Source organism: Sparus aurata, chromosome 9 (assembly GCF_900880675.1).
Source record: "Sparus aurata chromosome 9, fSpaAur1.1, whole genome shotgun sequence".
NCBI lineage: Eukaryota > Metazoa > Chordata > Actinopteri > Spariformes > Sparidae > Sparus > Sparus aurata.
In genome coordinates this window covers 16,331,476-16,352,087 of record NC_044195.1, presented here as the reverse complement: position 1 = coordinate 16,352,087, position 20,612 = coordinate 16,331,476, and the positions used below count along the sequence as shown (strand labels likewise).

At 44.4% G+C, this 20,612-nt stretch overlaps 1 protein-coding gene across 1 annotated transcript; it reads left to right on the top strand.

Annotated features, from left to right (window-relative positions):
* Window positions 1-1,866: 1,866 nt before the first annotated feature.
* On the top strand, window positions 1,867-11,422 carry LOC115588281 (uncharacterized). Its single transcript, XM_030428766.1, has 7 exons — window positions 1,867-3,309; window positions 3,533-3,606; window positions 3,880-4,108; window positions 6,361-8,357; window positions 8,603-8,818; window positions 10,105-10,245; window positions 10,443-11,422. The coding sequence occupies exons 1-6, from the start codon at window positions 2,973-2,975 to the stop codon at window positions 10,207-10,209; spliced, it is 2,958 nt and encodes a 985-aa protein (XP_030284626.1). The 5' UTR covers window positions 1,867-2,972; the 3' UTR covers window positions 10,210-10,245; window positions 10,443-11,422.
* Window positions 11,423-20,612: the final 9,190 nt, after the last annotated feature.

Below are 20,612 nucleotides of genomic sequence, written 5' to 3'. Positions count from 1 at the left end.
CAAGGTCAATGGGGAATTAACGCTGCAAGGTTTTCTGAGTAGACCTTCATAGTTGTCACCATGTATTCAGGACTTGGAAAGGTCAGTAAATTGTTCTGATGTGGATTGTTTCCATTGAATTATTCAGTTTATTGTTACATTGTAATGTCTAAGGACTTTAATTCATCACACAATGCTCTAAATGTTCTTAATACTGTCAAGAAAAACTGATTGGGAAGAAATGCATCTTTATTTCTTTTTTTTACTCACCACATGTAGGGTTCACCACTCAGGTTTATTTAAAAAATAATAAATTCCCTAGGAATTACAAAGAACATGGGTGCTATGTCCTCTAATAGTAGCTCTGAGCATATTGCATTACTTTGTTATTGCTTTGGCTCAGGTCTCACTGTGCAAACACTTTCATTCAAAGAGCCAAACAGCATTGAATTCATACATTTCAACACAAAATGTTGTATAAGAGCAAAACTAAATCTGATGCTCAAAATACCCACTAAACACACAAGTCTGCTGTGTCTTAAGGACTAACCACCCGGTAGCTCTCACCTTCATTCTGATGAAATGTTTTGAGAAACTGAGAAACTCATCAAAGATAACATTCTTGCCAGCCTGGAGTCAGAACCAACAGATCCACAGAGGATCCCATATCTACTCCATTCAGTCTTCACACGCCAGAACAGCTACAGCATGCTGTTTGTTGACTTCAGTTCTGAGGCAAAGACACTCACACACCTGTCAACATCAGCGGAGCAGGTGAACAGTAATAGGTTTCTTGGAATTATCATCTCTGAGAACCTTCTTATATTATTACCACCCTGGATTAAAAAGCACAGAAAAGGCTCTACTTCTGAAGGAAACTAAGGAAGGCTAAATTCCGGAGCCAGATTCTGGTCAACCTTTACGGAGAAGCAATAAAAAGCACCCTTTCTGGAAACTCTACAAACTGGCATGATTCGTGCACGGCCCAGGACAGGAAGGCTCTACCGTGGTTTTAGAGGATGTCTGTACACTTGAAAGTGGATGACCTTTACCATAATGTTTGGTGTCTTCAATTAAAAACAGACTGACAGGACAGATGTAGTGACAGTCATCATTTTGTCTCTTGTGAGTGTAGGATTTACTGCTGTGTTATGTCAGACTATGCTTCATCACCTTTGTTTATACAAGTACAGCATGATCAATTAATAAGGTGAAAGTTATCAAATGTCACTGTTGGGCTACATCATTTCAAACACTGAATTGCAGATGTTTCCTCATTACTCTTTGTGTAATCTTGGGGAATTTACCACCACCACTTTCTGTTGAAAATATGTTACTGTTTGACAGCAGCATTTAATAATAACATTTCATTTATTTTTTTTTAAAGATCCAGCAGCCTAATTAACATACACAATGTTTATATATGTTTGAAACAGAGGTTTTAATTTTCTCTTCTATGTGATTTTTTTAGGCAAAAATTTAGATGTAGTAATTTATGTTAAAAGTTTTGAAAACCGACATTATGTTGTGAGAATGGAGCCACAGCTATTGTAAAATAAATACTGTATTGCAATATTTGACATTGAGATGGTTGTAACAGCTAAAATTATAAATCTGATAAACATTTGATGGTTTTTGCCGCAGCTAGATGATCGATATAATGTAAGGTGGTTTCCTAAAAATGAAATAATGAAAAACATTCACTTGATAGTACCTATAAATAGATGTATCACGGTTAACTTGGCTGTGTAGCAAGTGAAGCAAATACTAGAATCCTGACATCGTGTGCGAGCAACCTACCTTGCTCCGAGGGGAAGCAAACTAACATGAGTGGCAGCTGCACCGACCAATCACATTCCGTCTGGCTGAGGCTCTTTAAAGCTTCTGCTAATGGCCTTTGTGTGAAGGCGGGGAGGACTTGGCTCGGTTAGGCTGCTGATTAGCAACAAACAGAAGGTTACGAGTTTAAAAAATTGGACTATTTGGCCGCCAGACTGGTATTGCGGCATCGGGAGCAGCATGAACTATGTCGGGTGTGTAACTGGAGCTTGTTGGGCCGCTTTTGAGAGGACCCGGCAGTGATTTTTCAACATTTCTGGCTGATAGCGGAGGCAACCTCGCTTTTAGGTCGTTGAAGTGGCGATGCTGAGCTGATAGCTGCGTCATCATGTTGCTTCCGACTCGAGTTGGCGAAAAGAAATCTCAAGTTAACGCCAGCGGTGAGCCTGCCTGCCGTCATCCAGCACCGGAGGCCACTCCCGGCCCCTGAAATAGATGGAAGACGGACTGCTGGCGAGCGTTGAGCGGTGAAGCCTGTTTACGTGGTCGCCGTCAAAGTGGTGACTTTACATCAGTTGGCTCGGCGTTGTTGGCGCCAGACTCTCCTGGGCTGTATGTATTATCTAACCACACTTGGATGGACGGGAAAACATTTCTGTTGATGCTGCGCAGCGTTAAAAACAAACCCTGCACAATTATTCTAAAATATTAACAAATATTTCCCGAACATAAAGTGCGAACATAAGAATATTTGGGGGATGTTAGCTACTACTGTTTGGATAGTTAGAAGTGAAGCCCTCACTTGACAGCTAGGGTACAAAGCAGGACCCTCCAGTGAAATGCTGCTGACTCCCATCTGATGGTCTCCTGTAGAGGAAAAACAAGCTTTTATAAGCCATAATGAAAGACCTCGCGGTTCGTTTTAGCTAAGTGGCTTTGTAGCCGTCCATTAGGATATGTCAGGCTGTTAGCAGGGTGTCAAGAGAGTGTTTGTCGGGACTTATTGTTGGGTCGGTGGTCTGTTGTCTGCTGTCACCGTATCCACGTGGACTTTGTTTCAGGTCGGTGGGTAAAAGTTTGGCACGCAGCTCCCCCGCCGTGAGGGGAAGGGGCGAGCAGAAGACAGAGCTGACTGTTTACTCACCGCAGAGAGGAAGAAGCTGTGGTTCCCTCAGCTCGGACAAAGTTAGACTTCACTTCAAAAACCGGTTAAAATGGCCGGCGACTGCACCCACACCAGCGATCATTACGCGAACGCGGAGACGTTTTGTCCGTCCAAGCCCTGGTCGGATGTAGATGGAGAGATGGAGTCAGCCGGGATCTCCAAAGGGCGTGGGCCCCCCGCACGATGCTCGCCAAACTTTGAGATGATAGACGGGCTGCTGTACCGCAAGAAGCTGGAGAGGGGCTTCATCAACTACCGGGAGGTTCTGGATGAGGACCGGAGGCATGAGGCCATCTCCACCTTTCACCGGCGGCGGCGGCCTGGTCAGGGCCACCTCTCCCTGGAGGAGACCTACAAATGTGTGGCTGAAAACTACTGGTGGGAAGGTATGGAAATCACTGATTTCATAGGACAGCATGGTTCCTGAGACTATTAACCAACCTCTTTCTACATCAATACATATCTCATTAGACGAATTATTCATGTTTCTTGTTAAGAGAATCAGAGATCAAGTATCTTACATAAATGATGGCTGTTATTTAGGGCCCTGGCTTTGAAGTTGTACCAAAAATCACTCCCTCTCTTTTTTTGCCTCTGTTTTCCTCACAGGGATGTACTTCCAGATCAGAGATTTTGTCCTGAGCTGTCCAGACTGTCAGAGTCAGCGCACCAAGAAAACAGAGGTAAGGAGCAGGTCAGAGTCACAGAGGCTGATCTGACAAGAAAAACTGTTGTTTTTATTCACCCCCCTTCTATAAGACTTTCAGTCCCTCTTCGTTTTTTTAATCAGTGCTTCATTTTTCTCCTCCTCACACATTTTGATTCACACTTTCTCACTCACATTCTCAGTGCTGCTCTCTCACACTTAGACGTCTCCTTCAAGTGCTTTCTCGCACATTGTATTCCACTAATGATGTTGCTCTATCTGCTTGTGTCGTGATGTCTTTGCCTCTCAGGAGCTGGGCGGCAGAAGATGTGTCACAAAGACTATGGCGTCTCACGGCGCCGATATGCTGAGCAAGCTGAGGAGTCAGCGGGAGGCGGGGCTGTTCTGTGACATCACCCTGCGCACGAACGGACAACCGTACTTGGCCCACCGAGCTGTTCTGGCCGCCGTCAGCGATCACTTCCAGGAAATCTTCACAGAAATGGACTCGAACATGAAAGCAGATATAGATCTCACTGGTAAGAGCAGATGACTAGAGGCTGAACTGACACTAGAAAACATCACTGCCTGAGCTCTGTTAGTTTAAGGCCTGGATCTGGATGCAATGACCCAGCTGAGCCTGCATATTGTTCCCAGATGAGTCAGTGAAGCCCCAGAGACAACAAAACAACATGTTAAGACTTAAACATTTTCCTCTTTTAACTCCTGGTGTAACTAGTGAGTAATGGAGCTAAAGTGCTTGTCAGATGGTTGAACAGATTCAAAACTCCCCCTCCCTTCAAACATTTCCAATGTCAGAATTTGAGTGACAGCGCCTGTCAATGTTTGCAACCTTTAGAAATTAGAAATCTGTCATCCAAACATAGTTCACACAGCAATTAGCCAGATGTTTGGAGATGTGAATGTACCTTCACTTCAAGCTCTTTTTAAAAAAATCTTTACAACAATTTCTATAATTTATCTTGTGTATGAACTTGTGTAACATTATACATTCTTCTTAGACTGTTAAAATGTTGTCCCCATATCTAAACAAATATTCTGTCTCCCCCTGCTATGATTTCAAATTTTCACCCCACCTTTCAGGGGAGTTGCTCAGAACAACTGTTAACACCTTTTCCAATGTAGACAAAGTCAACGTTAGACAAACTATTTCTTTTATGCATAACCTGGGGCCTCATTTATAAAAATGTTCTTTGATTTGTACTTGAACTTTAACTCATTCATGACGAGAGCCTCCTTTCGATTCATAAAGAATGCCGAGCATGAAAGACCTTGGTTAAGCTCGGTTAAGGTTTTAAGAATGCTGTTGTAACTTACGCACCTGTCATTGCCTCGAATCAATTTCAACTGACAGCACCTGCCTTTAATTCCCCTTCATAATAATGACTAACTTTTTAAAAGATGAGATCACAGCGATGGTAGAGGGGATTGAAGCCAGGCAACACCAATAATTCAGTGGACTTTGGTGGACAAACAAAGCCAAACGGGCACCTTAGAACTGTGTTGCTGCTGCACATTCATAAAGCTTATGCAAAGTTCACCACAGGTTTGGACGCACGTGCACACAGACAGCTTCGTATCAACAGGACAATCACTCTCATGAGGTCTAGACTTTGCTCAGAGATAAGATCAATTCCACGTCAATCCACCAAATACTTGGCATTTATACTTAAAAAGTAATTTAAATGCTTATTTGACCACCAAAATAGTTTCTGATATTTTTTTTGTTAAGTGAATAATCAGCTGATTTATTAAATCTAGTTAATAACAAATTTTGTCATTATCATCAATATTATGTCCCTTCATTGATAAGTCTGGCTTTTATGTGGCGTGTGCTTGCATTCATACATACATTGATCAGTCATTGATCCCTGAATGCAGTCACAGGAGCATTCTTGACTTGGGTTTGACAGAGGTCATCTCTTGTTAGAAACTGATTGCTTCAGAAGATACAATGATCATTCAGGCAAAGGGGAGGCTGCTTTTCTCAGCTGCATTACAAGGTCCATTTGAAACGGGTCTAGGTTGTCAGTTTGTCATGACACATTTGGTCTAGAAATCCAGAGCTGGAAAGGCCAGACCCTGACTGGGTATCACTTGTTATAATGGCTTCTGTACACAGGTTGTTCAATGTTGTAATGTTGTGTGTTATTTTGCCAAGCTGTTCATATAAATCGTACGAACAAGAGATGGCGGGGGGCACTGTCGTTCAGCCTTTACGGTACGGTCACATATGACATGAAATTGGAGAAACATGTGAGCAAATTTGTCTTGCCATCGCGTAGTATTCAACATTGATGAACCTCGATTCAAATCTAAGTTCAGCATGATTTAGTTTTGTTAAGTTATGTGTGAACGTACCCTGAAGCCGGCAATGGAAGGAAGTAACCAAACCAAATTAAGATTTGTGTACACGTTGGAGAGGCAAGATGGGACACATGCTGTTGTCAGTACATTTTGTGTAACACACACGCCTCTGTCACTACCACCATCTATATTCATACACTGGAGCAGCATTATACCAGCACTGTTTCATTCAATTTTGAAAAAGCAAAGCAAGTGTCATGATCTGTCTTTTTGGCAGTATTGTTGGATCTGGTTTTTAAAAAGAGCGACTGTCTCCTGTCTACACCATCATGTTTAGACTTTGCTCCCACTCTGCCTGCTGTCTCTCTGATACCGTGTTTACACCAGTTCACTTTCATCTCACACATATCACTCACTGATTGACCAGGATTCATCATATCTAAATCTCTTTCTTTATCCCCAGGTTTTAGAGAGGAGAGCCTTCTGTCTCTGCTGGATTTCTCCTACTCCTCCACTCTTTGTGTTCATCAGGAGGACCTACCTGAAGTCATTGCCATGGCCCGCCACCTGGGCATGTGGCCTGCAGTGGAAGCCTGCTCCGCTCTAATGAAAGAACAGGAACAGCAACTCCATCCTGGCAAAGGTTTTACCTCAGCCCCTGCTGGTGCATTTCATGGGCGTCACCGCTACCAGAGGGAAAGCAGACGGGAAAGAGTTTTCGGATTGCAGGAAAATATGAACAAAAGCTTCACTCTGACTTTGGATGTATCGGATGAGTCTTTAGAAGACAGTCCAAGGCGCAATTTGCGCAGGATGCCGAAATCCCAATGCCATAACGGCCTCCCTCTAAGTCCCTCAAACAGGATGAAGCTTATGGACTTCAAGTCTCCCTCTTCCAAGAAAGCTGCTACACCTAGACACGCCATTGCCACCCCACGGTCACAGAATTACTCGGCCATGTCACCATCAAACACCCGTCTCCTCCGCTCCACTCCAGGGGCTGCCAAGGAGGTACAGAGATTGCTTCCCATGCCAGAGACCCCGCGACGAAACAAAAAACCTCACCCAATCAGCCGGCTCTCGTGCAGCTCCAGATTGAGGCCTGGCACTGTTTGCAGTCCTGTGAGGGTGAAGCAGGAAGTAGAGGAGGTTACAGAGGATGAGCTGGATTATGCGAGAGCACAAGAGAAGTACAAGCTGATGAGTGTTCTAGGGTTACAGAGGACTGCCCTCCTCCCCAGACCAGAAGATTTGATCGGCTGGAGACAAAAGAAACGACTGAGGAAGCTGAAGGCTAACAACTATTCACTGACCAAGCGGAGGAAACCACGCTCCACTTCCCCAGTGCTGCCGTTTGGAAAGGTGACACTGGCACTTCCTCTCTGTAACCCCGTCAACACTCGCCTCCTCAACAAGTCAGTGAAGACCAAGCCTGTCATTGCAGCCAGCACGGTGCAGACAACAAAGAAGTCAAGGACTGTCCCTCGACTTGTCCCTCCAAGTGACAGGAGCATGCGTAGTAAAGGTGTGTTACCAGATATGTTCTCGCCGTCCTTCGGGGGAAGGGAACTCAGACGCTCGGTGAGGATGGGTGACAGCGCCCGCCTTCCTATCCAGCAGCCTTTGCGACGCAACACCAACAAAAATCTAGTGAGAAACACCATCAGGATCAAATCAGAACCAGTTGAATACTCTATCTCAGGTCCCCATCTTCCATCAAACAATCACCATGGCCACATGTTTAACAAATCCCCTCCCACACAGAGGACACAGGCCAGAAATAAAATCACTGTAGAGACGGTCAAAACGCTGCGCTACAACAGCGGTCGACCAGCAGCAAAGGCCAAGCTTAGACGTGGCTCCACAAGGGAGGTGGAGAAGACAAAGTGTAAACCCAGAGAGGACGGGAGGAAGGTTGGAAGTCAGGGGCTGAGCGGGGTCATAGACACTAGGCCGAAGGTGAAGGTTAATGAACCCAGTGGGCTCCAGTTTTCAGAACAAGCACTGCCTCCGTCCATCTACAGCCACCCTCTGTACAAAGTCATCAAAAAGGAGCCAGCAGATCCCGTGCCAGTTGGTGGACCTTTCTCTGACCCTCCCTCACCAGACCTGGGCAAGCGCCAGAGCAAACCCCCCATTAAATTACTGGACTCAGGCTTTCTGTTCAGCTTCTGTCGGCCAGCAGGGGGGGCGATGGCAGTACTGAAAAAAGAGGAGGAGAGTGTTGATATCTGCTTAACACGCTCCGTGTCACAAGTTGGGCAGCAATTTGGAGCGGATGAGTCCCCCCACAGGGCACTGAGAGCCAGAGGGCCGCCCACCCTGCCTGTGGTGAAGAGGGAGAGGGAGGAGAGGAGTGTGAGCCAAAGCAAGGTTCAGAGGCCCAGGCCAAAGTCCCGAAACAACACTCTTCACCTGGCCAAATCAGCCGGGCCAAAGGCCACACGGGCCATGCCAAAGGTATAGTGATTTATGGTAATAAATGCACTTTCAATAAAGACTATAAACCATCCAGGAAAAAAAGGCAGTAAAGAAGGAACTCTGTAAAAAAATCACTACAGCATAATGAGAATCTTTAAAAGCAGTTGAAATAATTTATCACATTTTAGCTTCTCTTTGCTAACTTTCCCTTCATTTAATTAGTTCAGTTTGCATCTACAAAATATTGATAAACTCATCTTTTTGTCTTTTTCTGGCATCTCCAGCAACAAGGTAAACTCTCTTTGAGGAGTAGGAGCTGCGTCAAGCTGGATGCTGTACATCGGGCAAGGCTAAAGCAGCTTCGAGGGCCTCGTAGTCAAGCCCCCAAAGTTCCAAAGGCGGCCCATGCCTGTCTTCAGTGCTCAACCTCCTACAAGGACTGTGATGCTCTAATCATGCATCGCCTCAGGCACGTGGAGGGCAAGCACTGGCCATGTCCGGTAAGCCCCACACTGGTCTAAGGGATAGACAATCATGACATGACCTCGAGCAGATTTTGTTCCCAACAAGCAAGATACCATGTGATTTAGAGGGAAATCTAATGGTGTAGTGAGACACAAGATGGGTACACTTCCTCTGAGTCAAGTTAGTGCTCTGCTGGTGGTTGTAATAAAAGTACAGACCTTTTGAAACTTTTGCATATTTGCCAAATCCTGGCGTAGACTCTGTAGTGTAGCACGTCAGCCCAGCGTGGCAGAGATTTGCATTTCTATTAGGTTGTGTTTTTTAAGTGACAATGCACTTGTCTTGAGGAGAGGTGAATGCTTTTTCTCCTTTCAGTATTATGGAAGAATCAGCACTAACAAAGCTTGGCTAGTTCATTGACAAACATGTTTTTACTTACTACTTCTTTCCTTTATTCTTCACAATAACATTTTCAGTTCATTTAGTTATTTAAAAGTTAAAGTGAAACGAGCATTGAGAATATTGTTTGTGTACACAGAGTTTACTAAAAAGAAGGTTTTTGGACAACTCACGTTAGTAGCTGTATCTCTGGCTCGCCGCCGTCATGGCAGACAAAAAGTGTCAATCCCCGAGTGCGACCTAACAGGAAGGCTTGAGGAGCGTTCCACCATTACTCTCCTGCCTGTTGGGTCAAAGTTTCATGTTGTGTCCAGCCTTCTTAGTGTATTGAAAATAAAAAATAATTGATGCTAGTGTAGGAGTGCCCCCGCACCCCATTGAAAATGAGCTTGCCCAAAAACAAAACTACGGTAAATCGTAAAAGTGCCTCTTTTGTCGTAATTATGCTTTTACACAAAGGTTTGACACATATTCAATCACAAATAAAGCCTTGGTTTCTTTTTGGCGAGAGTTTCACTTTAAGAATTGCGTAGCCTTCAGTGTTGCAGAGACATGAAGTTAGCATTCTACCACCTGGCCCTGGCCAGTCCCATTCCAGAGCTGCTGTGCTAGCAGTGTGAACACCAACACTTAAGGAATAATTTGACAGTAGTTTGTAAATGCACCTACTTGCTTTCTGACCTAAGATGAGACGATGGAAACCATTTTCATGTCTTGTATTGAGTTGTATCAATCTTCTTGTATAACTCGGCAAGAAGGCTAATTTCTCAAAAATGTAGAGCTACTCTTTTTTTTTTTTTTAAAGGGAATAATTCTTCCTCCACCGTTGCAATGGCATCACATTTATTTGTAGCTTCTCTGTTGTCCTTTTCAGTTTATTTCTGTGCTGTTAACCTTGTATCGTACCCTCTCTGCTATGCAGCTCTGCAGTAAGACGTTCTTTCGACTGAGGAATGTAAGGAGCCACATCCGCACCCACGACCCCAAGTTGTACAAATGCCGGAGCTGCATTATCGCTGGTTCTTGAGGCAGCTGGAGAGCCTGCTCAAGCAGCGACAATTAAGTATGTGCAAGGGACAACTTTAAAGACAGAGCCACAGTTATCTAAATAGCTAATATGGTTCATGCTTTTTAATTGTTCATGGTTAGTGTCACTCATCATACTTCTAGCAGAGGCAGCTGTCGATACATGTGATCAACATATTGTGATTGTCTTTAGAGTTCCTTGTCTGTGTCTTAACACTTGTGTTTGTTTTCCAGGATGAAGGCTGTCAGCGTGTGACCCCAGCGAACAGACTGAAGCCAGAGGCACATGATCGATCAGCAGCTTGTACATAAAGCATCCGTCACACACAAGCACAACGGGCTGTGGAAAGGCATAATTACTCTGATTCTAATCATTGCCCTCGTCAGTGATTGCTAATGTAATTTAAATAACCAAACCGAGGTTGCTGGTCCTGTTTGCTTCTCCGTAGCTACAGAAGGTTAAACTTGAACATTACACTCAGGGGGCGGGGAATGTGATGCCACGGTATAAAGTGATTTAACGTCACGGTTGTGTATAAAATGAAATGTAAAGTGATTGTTATAACTATTACTGCTACTTACTGTTATCATTATTTTTCTATGTATAGATGACTTTTGAGTGCACTTATATCATGGCTTATGTTGTAAACCTAAGATGTGGTATTTGAAATTGAAGGTTTCCACGGAGGGAATACTTGAAGTGATGCGAGCGCTGGTGGAATACTTGAAGTTGGAGGGAGTCTTAGGAGAGAGACTGTCCTTTGGGTGTTTCGGTGGCTCTTTGTTCTTTGGTGTGCAAACTTTTAAACAACTTGACTAGTCTGTCCCTCCTCCTGTATTGATCTGCTCATCTCTCATGGTCCCCGAGTCTGGGATTTGACTCTGGTGATGCCACTGCGTGTATATCTGCAGGCTGTTTGTAGTCCAGTGTCTTTTCTAAGGCTGCCAATTTTGAAAAGGGAAACATGTCTCGTTCTTAATGTGAATTTCTGAATATTAATCAACACAGCTGTGTCATTACAGATGTTTTATTGATTTCCTCTTCCGATTGAATCCAAGACACTCGGTAGTCTTGTTGTACTTTGAATTCCCCTCCTACTGAGTAAATGCAATGTGTTCACAGGAAGAGATGTTTATGTTTCACAAATTGATTTTAGAAATAAATGAGCTGTTCTCGCTATCTGTTAAAAGACTGAATAAATTTTTGCTTTTTATATCTTGTTATTCTTGCTTTAATTACATTTTTTTCTGTTATGTTCTGTGCCCCAGTGAGACTCTTACTTCTTGACACAAGAATCAGATCAGACATGGATCAACATTTAGAAAGATGAGACCACAACAAAAATAGACATGATTCAAGCAAAAAAGAGTTTGGACCTTGTCGCCATGTTCCAAGAAGTGCCATCTTAAAGTTGATAGACTTGTTGCAAAAAATAAGCACCGTCTTCCTAACCAGTAATTATTTAGTAATAGTAGGTGTCCCCCTTTCAAATAACAGGTATCATGTTCTGAGATGCCCAAACGGAACATACAGAGTATATAAAGTAGAGATTGGACATGAAGAGATTTTATTATGGATCCCATAAAAAACACAAAAAAAAAGTTCAATGGGAAGTGTGTAAATTCTGAAAGCTACAGTGAGATGTTGTTAACATCATTTCCTTATCCTGTATTCATGCAGGAAGTCCTCATGATGTATGATTACTCATTGAAGATTCTTTGATTTTCTAAAAATAAAATAAAAAATGAATACAAAAAGTCCTATTGGTGATGCACCAAAAACAAATGTGTTTCTTAACAAATGTAAGGTTAAAGTGATTCCAGCGTGTTTTAGTACAAGTTTAATTTTTATTTGAAAGTTCTAAAAATATTTAGATTTTTAGGATAAAATTGTGAATCACAATTTTGCTGGAGAAGTTAATCATGACATCAGAAAGTTGGATATTGTTGGATTTTGAACTTTTGGTCAAGCGAAAAGATGGATTTGCTTCTGGAAAAAGGATTTCTTTCTGAGCGAGGATTGATCAAGAACATAATCGGCACCTTAATAGATAATAAAGACTCGTTACTGTAGCCCTATACAGGAGATTTTATTTAGAAAAAACATGTATTTTTAACATTTATGATTTTCTCCTACTGCATACATGTGGTGGCGACGAGACACTGGGCCGTCTGAGGCATCTGCAGTGGATTCAGTGCTGTGTTTATCCAGTCAGGAGGAGGATGAGGAGTTCTGTCTGGGGAGGTCGTGATCCAGGAGGAATGAGGAAGAGCTTTAGGCATGAATCACATCTCTTCATCCTCTCTGACTGACTCATCGGCAGTGAAAACTGAGGTCTTTGTATTATCGCATGTGCATCGAGACGAGATGAAATGAGTCGAGTTCAACCAGTTTGAGATGAAACTTGACACGTGGGGCCATTACAGCGATAGAATGGGACAGGGGATGTACAACAATGATAGGTAGGAGGAGCAGCTGTCAGTGGTATGAGATCAGGGATTTTGAGGTGCGGAGGGAAGGAGCGAGCATCCAGTGAGGCCACAAATACATAAGAAATATTGTGTTAAAATAAATGCAGTTGAATTGGTAAATCCAAAGGTGAGCATGGGAAAGTAGTCCAGACGGGATCATATACAGACATCCAGAGCTAACAAGACATGGTGTGTGATTGGGGAGGATTTGATGTGCTGTCAGTACAAAAGAGCATCTAAAGTATAGGGGGAGCTGCAGGCTGAAGGTGCGGCGAGGACTGATGGCTCATTATAAAGGGTGGAGGTGTTGTCTCGGATGGACTTAAATCGCGTCCTCCTTCAGTAGCTGTCTCTGCAGTCAGTGCTCATCTGTTTATCCCACCTGATTCTGTGGAACAAAATGAGTCTCCGTACTAGTGAACCGTGCGGGATTCATGACTACATACATGTCAAAAGTCTGATAATTACAAAGTGAAGTTTCTTGATGAGCAGAATGATAAAGTTTTTCTTTTTTAAAATGTAACTGTGTTGCAATCAGGGATCTGATCTGACCAACAATTGACTCAACACATCGGATCAAAATGACTGTGGCAGCAAAAAACACCTCTTCACTCTGTGATTTCTACCTCATCTCCTGGGCTGTTGAGGAGGTTTTTTGGATTTGTGTACGAACCAGCCTCCGATTAAACTCCCATTTTATATCAAATCAAATCAAAGTTAAAAAATCACATGACCTGCTTCAGTTATATTAAATAAGGGATGGGGATTCCTGCTCTCTGTAGTGCATCATATCATATGTCTCGGCTCAGCGTAAAAGAAATGGCTCTTTCAGCTCCCAAAAGGCTCATTTAGTGCCACTTTGGGCTTTTACAATTGAGCCATTTTGAACATTTTGAACTACAGTGGATATATGTACTCACTATTTAATCATCCTAAATCGTGCAATGTTAATTTAATGTAAAAACATCAAACACTATTATATGTATTTAACGTTTCATTCATATTGAAATATGTTTTGTATTTTTGCAACCAACGCAGCATCACCTTGCTTTAGTCTTAATTTTACAATATCAGACATTTCTGGAACTCACCGACCTATTACTCTGTTTTGATTCTGTTTATTTCAATTGAAAAACTGACTTAGGCTGGGAAAATACCTGCATGGAATACATTACATACATAAAGTCCACAGCTTTAAATTCCCAGCTCATCAAGTACTGACGCTTTGGGATGGTGCGTTCAAGCTACAATCTGTCAGTACAAAGCATCAGTATATGGTGAGTTGGGAATGAGACTCAGAAATCGTCTTTCTTACAAATGGGACCTTTAAAGGACCAGTGTGTAGGTTTTAGTGACATGTAGCTGCAAACATGAAAGGTGTTTGGCATGTCTGTTCTGGGCAACAGTAGAAATATGAAACTGCAACATGGCGGAGTTCAGCCCCCAGAACAGCACCTGGCAATTTAACAGAGGCCATTACAGCGTGACGTGATGCACATTTACGCCCACACACTCACACTGTAAAAGAAGCCGCTGTAAAATGGTGGATTTGTTTCTTTTAACGACCCTCGCAAAATGACTCCTTTCACTGTCAGAGTTTGATCCAGTCGTCTGGAAAGTCCACTTGAGCTGCATTGTTAATTCCCATTCAACTTATCAGACGGCTAAACCGGAAGTTGTGGCTGCAAACGCCGCTGCAAACGCCACTGAGCAACTTTCATAGGAACTAATGGTGCTTCGCCTCTGATGCTGCAACCAGTTCTCGTTAAACATCCATGGGCAGACGCCATGGAAGAAAAAAACTCACTATAAGGTAAGAAAAACACAAAGATTATCCATTTCTGTAAATGGATCCTCCTAAATCCTACACACTGGATCTTAAAGGCTGGTAATCCATACGTGGAATATTTCACATTTATTCAAGTCGGGGTCATATTTGTTGTGGATTCACAAATTGCCGTACACATTTAATTTCCCTCTGTACTTCCCCCTCCTCGCTGCATTTCGAGCGCAGCCCGCATGTTGAAAACTCAGCATTTGCACGAGGGTCTTTGAGGCAAGTTGCTGAAACCTGAACTGCTCTGCTGCTGCTGCTGCTGCTGGATCTCTCTCAAGCTGTGAAGGGGACGAGTCAAAAGAGAATTTTTCAGCAGAGGAATCTCACTGGTGTACTTGCTGTAATGAGAATGCTCATCAAACCAGGCAGACGGAGGAAGCAGAGACTTCTTTGTCAACGATTCACATTCATATTTCTCTCTACTTTGAGTTCCCATTCCTTTGATTATTCAGGCTTCACTGCCAGTGTATCCATCAGACAACACCACATACATAACACTGTCTCTGTATCTTATTCTATATCTGATTTCAAGTGCATTAACAGCCCTTTTCGCTGCTTTGTTTGAAGTGGTGCTTGTCAAACTTAAGAGTCAGCTTTGGTGCCGCTCCGAGAAAAACATGTTGCTTCATCAAACCAACAGTACCCAAAGCTGACACTAGATGACAGCCTACACTAATGGATAACAATGGCCGCTCGCTAACAATACAATGCAAAATGGTTCCGGCCATGTCAACAATTACTTCTGGAAAGACACCCCCAATGTGGAGTATCTGGGGATGAGAAGCCGTTTTGTGTCCAAACAACAAATGACGAAACCCCTCTATGACTTTCGACTAGAGACAGAAAATAAACAAATGAATTACCCTCATGTTGTAAGTAGAAAAGCAGGTTGTGATTATTATAAAGGCTGTGACAAAATGGTAAATGATTGTGGTTTAAAGGTGCATTATATAGAAATGTTTAGTCATTGACTGATGTATTTAATGCCTTAACGAACCAACCAAACAAACATTATTTCTTTTCACGCCGGAATAAACTGAATAAACAAACAGACCTTAACGGACAACTGAATTTCATACCGTTTTACTTTGTTCATATGTGGCGGACCCTGCCACCTTTCTAGCTTCAAACAGTGTTCTGTGGACCTTATTTTCCTCAGAGAACCGCTTGTTTATTCAGCTATCGAAACAATGAATATGTCTAAGTTTGAATTATTACCACATTGATAATGTAAATATCAATATTCTGAGTTTGTTTTTTTCGTCACTGAAACTACATAGTGCCCCTTTAAGCACTCTTAAATTCATTAACCTAAACACATTATTATTAGTGTGAGTCTTCATTTTGAACAAGCAATATCACCCTCACCCACAAGCCGGGGTCACTCAGCGTTGACCTTTTGAGAGTTAGGAGGCCAAAAAAGACACCAGGTTGATGTTAACCCCGGCAATACCATTAGCCTCGGTATCTGTTGCAGCTTATTATAGAGTAAAACCCTCGGTGCCTTCACGCCGCAGCATTATTCGGGGGCCTCGGTATACTTTTTCAGACTCAACCAACAGGGGCTTACTTGGGTTACCCTTGTCCCACCGGCGGCTGCATATGTGGGCTTATGTGAGTTTAGGGAGCCGTGGAGAGTACGCCCAGGAACAGCTGACAATTTATGCTAGTGGGGCCCCCACATTCTCAGAGAGAGAGAGAGAGAGAGAGAGGGAGAGGTTGAGAGACAGAGAGTTGAGGGGGGGAGGGAGGAATAGGCGAGGAGGAGAAAGAAGGGTGGATGGAGAGGGGAGCAGGTTTGAAGGGCCGAGAGGAGGAGAGAGAGAGAGAGAGAGAGAGAGAAGGAAAAGAGGGGGAGAGAGGGAAAGGGAGGCTGTCTTGTTTGTAGCTTGTCAGCAATTGCTTGAGACAAGCTTCCCCTCCATGTGTGAAAGCTACTTGGCAGGAATGCTTGGGCCGTACCAAGTGCAGCCAGGCGAGAGGGGGGTTCCACGAGAGGAACAGACCCGGATTGAGGAGCCAGTGTGTGGTTGAAGTAATCCTTCGGCGGTGTCGGCTCTTTGATGTTGTATCTTTGTGGATGTGTGTGTGTGTGTGTGTGTGTGGGGGGGGGGGGGGGGGGGGGGGGGGAAGGAGGGGGAAGCGAGGGAGGGAGGGAGCAGTGTGTGTGTGTGTGGGTGTGAATGGGGCTGGAGAGAGCATTTCTGTATGGATATGTGCTCTCTCTCTCTCCCCGGCAGCAACAAAAGAGAGGGAATGAGACACCCCCCCTCCCCTCCCCTCCACGTACACACACACACACACACACACAGACTCACACACCATCCCTCCCCTCCCCGGCTCTCAAGAGAAAGAAAGCAAAAAAAAAAAAAAAAAAAGGAAAAGAAGATGATGAAACCTGAAGTGGTCCTGCAGTGTGAATTGTGTGCGTGTGTGTGCGCGCGTACACACAGATACACACAGGAACACACAGATGCTCATATGTACATCTGCATATTTGCATGCGTGTGTGTGTCAGTGTGAATAGCTTCACCAATTTAATCTGTTTACTAACAATCTGTGCGCATCCTCTGTGTGTGTGTGTGTGTGTGTATGTGTGGAGCCCAATCTGTGGGTGGGTTTCTTTTTGTCCCTGTGTGTTTGAGTGGTGTGGTCATGTTATGTGTTTTCTCCCCAGTAGAGGCTGTTATTGTCCTAAGAATGTGTGTGTGTGTGTGTGTGTGTGTGTGTGTGTGTGTGTGTGTGTGTGTGTGTGTGTGTGCATGTGTGTGTGTGTGTGTGCACGGGGGTCAGTCTCCAGTAGCCTGTTGCTTTCTGCTTCTGACTGCTCTCAGCTCCGCATCAGAAGGAATGCAGACGGAGATGGATTCCTGCAGGATTCCTCTTTTCCCTGGCTTCATTATTCCCAGCGCCGCCGCTGAGCAAACACACACACGAAGAAAAGACACACGAGAACACACACGTTTCTGCCTCTTTTACAGGAATATCCTACAACCTGAGCCAACGAGCAGTTTACACTTCCTTTCCTCCCCAAAAAACGTGTCCAACTTTTTCTCCTCTGAAGGACTGAACTACAGCTTCCCCCCCTGTGGCAGCCACTGGGTTTTATTTCCACACTCATCCTTTGTGTGTGTGTGTGTGTGTGTGTGCGCGCGTGTGTGTGTGTGTGAGAGAGAGACTGTGTGGAAAAGCAGTAAAGTTTGAGAACGTCCAGTCAGCAGCAGGAGGCTACCGAGGAGCAGCAGCCTCTATATTACAGGAGGAAGTGAAAGCTCCTCTCATCCCCTCACCCCTGCTCATCATCTGTTTCCAAAGCTTGTGGTGAAAAAAAAGAAGAAGAAGAAGAAGAAAAAAAAAATGAGGCCACGTAAGTAATGGGATGCAATTTTAAATGAATTAGGCCGTGAAAAATGTTCAGGATGTCAAAATGTATTGGGGTGAAGGCGTTTATGTAATTGGAGCACTTGGTTCACTGGTATACAGCTTAAGAGAGGAAATTCTTTATTAAGACTGGAACGCATCACACACACACAAACACGCAAAGCCGTAATGAATACGCACACGCGCGCGCACACACACACACACACACACACACACATTTATGGAGTTTAAATCTGTGCACGTATGCGTCGGCGCACGCCCACGCTCACACCTGAGTGATGCGGGTGATGTACTTGACTGTGCTGACCTCATTTACATGTCCTCCTGAGGAGGTGTACTGTAAAGAACGGAGGGGACGAGGCAGAGAGAAAGAGGAAGAAAAAGAGGAGAGGAGAGGGAGGAGGGGAGAGGAGATGAGAGGAGAGGAGGAGAAAGGATAGATGGGAAGCTAAGAGAGAGGAAAGGAAAGGAGAGAGGAGAAGAGAGAAATTGGCAAGAAAGGAAAAGGAGAAAGAAATAGGAGAGGCGAGGAGCATTGGTGAGGAGAGAGGACAGGATAGAAGAATAAAGACAGAGGGGACAAGACAGAAAGAACAGAGATGAGGAGAGAGAGGTTAGGAAAGAGAAGGAGAGGAAGGATAGGAGACAAACAGAGAAGAAAGGAAGAAAGGACCTTCCTCTCCTTCAAAGAGAGGGGAGGAAAGGAGATAGTGGATAGGAGGTAAAAAGAGGGGAAAGGGGAGAAGAAGGGAGAAAAGTGGGGAAAGGCAAAGGAGTGGGAAGAAAAAGAGAAAGAGGGGACATGGCAGAAAGAACAGAGATGAGCAATGAAAGAGAGAGGTTAGGAAAGGGAAGGAGCAGGAGGGTAGGAGATAAAAAGAGGGAGGGAGAGAAGAGGGTATGAGGAGAGAAAAAGAGGGGAGGAAAGGAGGGAGAGGATAGGAAAGGAAAGCAGGAGACAAGATAGGAGACAAAAAACGGTGTGAGAGAGGATGAGAGAGTGGAAGAAAGGAGAGGAAGGATAGGAGGCTAAAATAAAGGAAAGGAGATGAGAAGAAAGGGGAGAAAAGGAGGAGAGGGAAGAAAAAGAGAAAAAGAGGTAGAAGAGAAGAAAGAACAGAGGGGACAAGGCAGAAAGAAGAGAGAAGAGGAGAGAAAAAGAGGAGAGTAAACAAGAGGGGTAAAACAGAAAGTAAAGTAAAGGAAAGGAAAGAAGATGCGAGGGGAGGGCAAGACATAAGGAGAGAGGGAGGAAAAAAAGGGAGGAGAGAAAAGAAAAAATGGAAAAGGATGGGAAAGGAAAGCCAAGGAAGAGAGGAGAGGAAACAAAGAAAAAAAGAGATGGGAGGTGAGGAGAGGTGAGGTGAGTCGGACAGGGGAGGAAATGGAAAAAGGAGAAGCGAGGAGAGGTGGCAAGGAGGGGTTAGGCGAGGAAAGGAAATGGGAGAGGAGAGGAGAGAAATGATATGTGAAGAGGTGATGATAAAAGAAGTCGAGTTGTGCAACGTAACGTGAAATGAAGGAGAGGAAAGGCTGAGCTGTGAGGAGAGGAGAGGAGAGAGGAGAGAGGAGAAAAGGAGCGAGAGGTAAAAAAAAAAATACGAGGGGCGGAAATGCTGAAGGAAGAGGGAGGGAGGGACGAGGAAATAAGGCAGGGAGAAGAGGAAGCGAGGGGAGGGTGTTTTGGGGAGGAGAAAAAGATGGGGTGTAAAAGGGTAGATGAAAGAGAGGGAAAGTTGAAAGGTAAAGGGGGTGGAGAAACGAGTGGAGACTGTGGCGAAGGAAGGCAGGGATGGAGAGAGGGAGGGAGGGAGGGAGAGGGAGGAGGGTTGATCTCTGGGGTTTGAAGCACATTAGTATTCATGGGGAAGAGGAGGCCACAGACAGCAGAGAAACAGAGGGACCAGACTGAGAGCAGCATACCACACACACATACACAAATACACTCACACATCTCTCTGTATACGTGTGTGTCCCCCACCACACACACACACACACACACACACACACACAGACAGACATTACAGAGGGCCTAACCACTCCTTGAGACATTCCCGCTCCATCTTGTCTAATATCTCCAGGTTTGCACACATTAATGTGCATAGAGGGCCCTGAAAAATCCTCCCAGGAGACACTTTAGCGGTTCAGGCCTCCGAAACCGCACGCACCCCTGCTGGCCTCGGATCGAATCTCGCCTCAGAAGCGTCTCTCCTGTGTTTTCAGTGCTTCGCATCCCTTTCCTCCCTCCTTGCTCCGTCAATAAAAAAGCAAAAACATACCGGAGGGCTGTGGATGACGTCTGCCTCTGCTGTTTTTGCTTTTGCTTCTTCTTCTTCTTGTTCTTTTTTAAATGTATTTATTTATTGATTCATTTTTTAAGTAAGAAGACCTGAACCGCTACCGTGTACCTACAGGAGCGTAGAGAGGAGTGAAGGAGTGCAGGTGACTCATTTCACTGTGGGAAAGGAGAGGAGAGGAGGGAAAGGGGGCTGGGCTGAGCTCTGGGGAGAGGGTGGAAGACAGAAAAGATTCCTATCGTGTTGGAGGCCACTCGCAAAAACACCGCTGACGGTGGCAGGAGGAGAGGGGAAGAGGAGGTGGAAGGAGGAACAGCAACACTCTCTGGGTGTTCTATTCTTAGTCGCTTCTCCTCAGACTTTGGGTGTACGTGTGTGTGTGTGTGTGTGTGTGTGTGTGTGTGTGTGTGTGTGCCT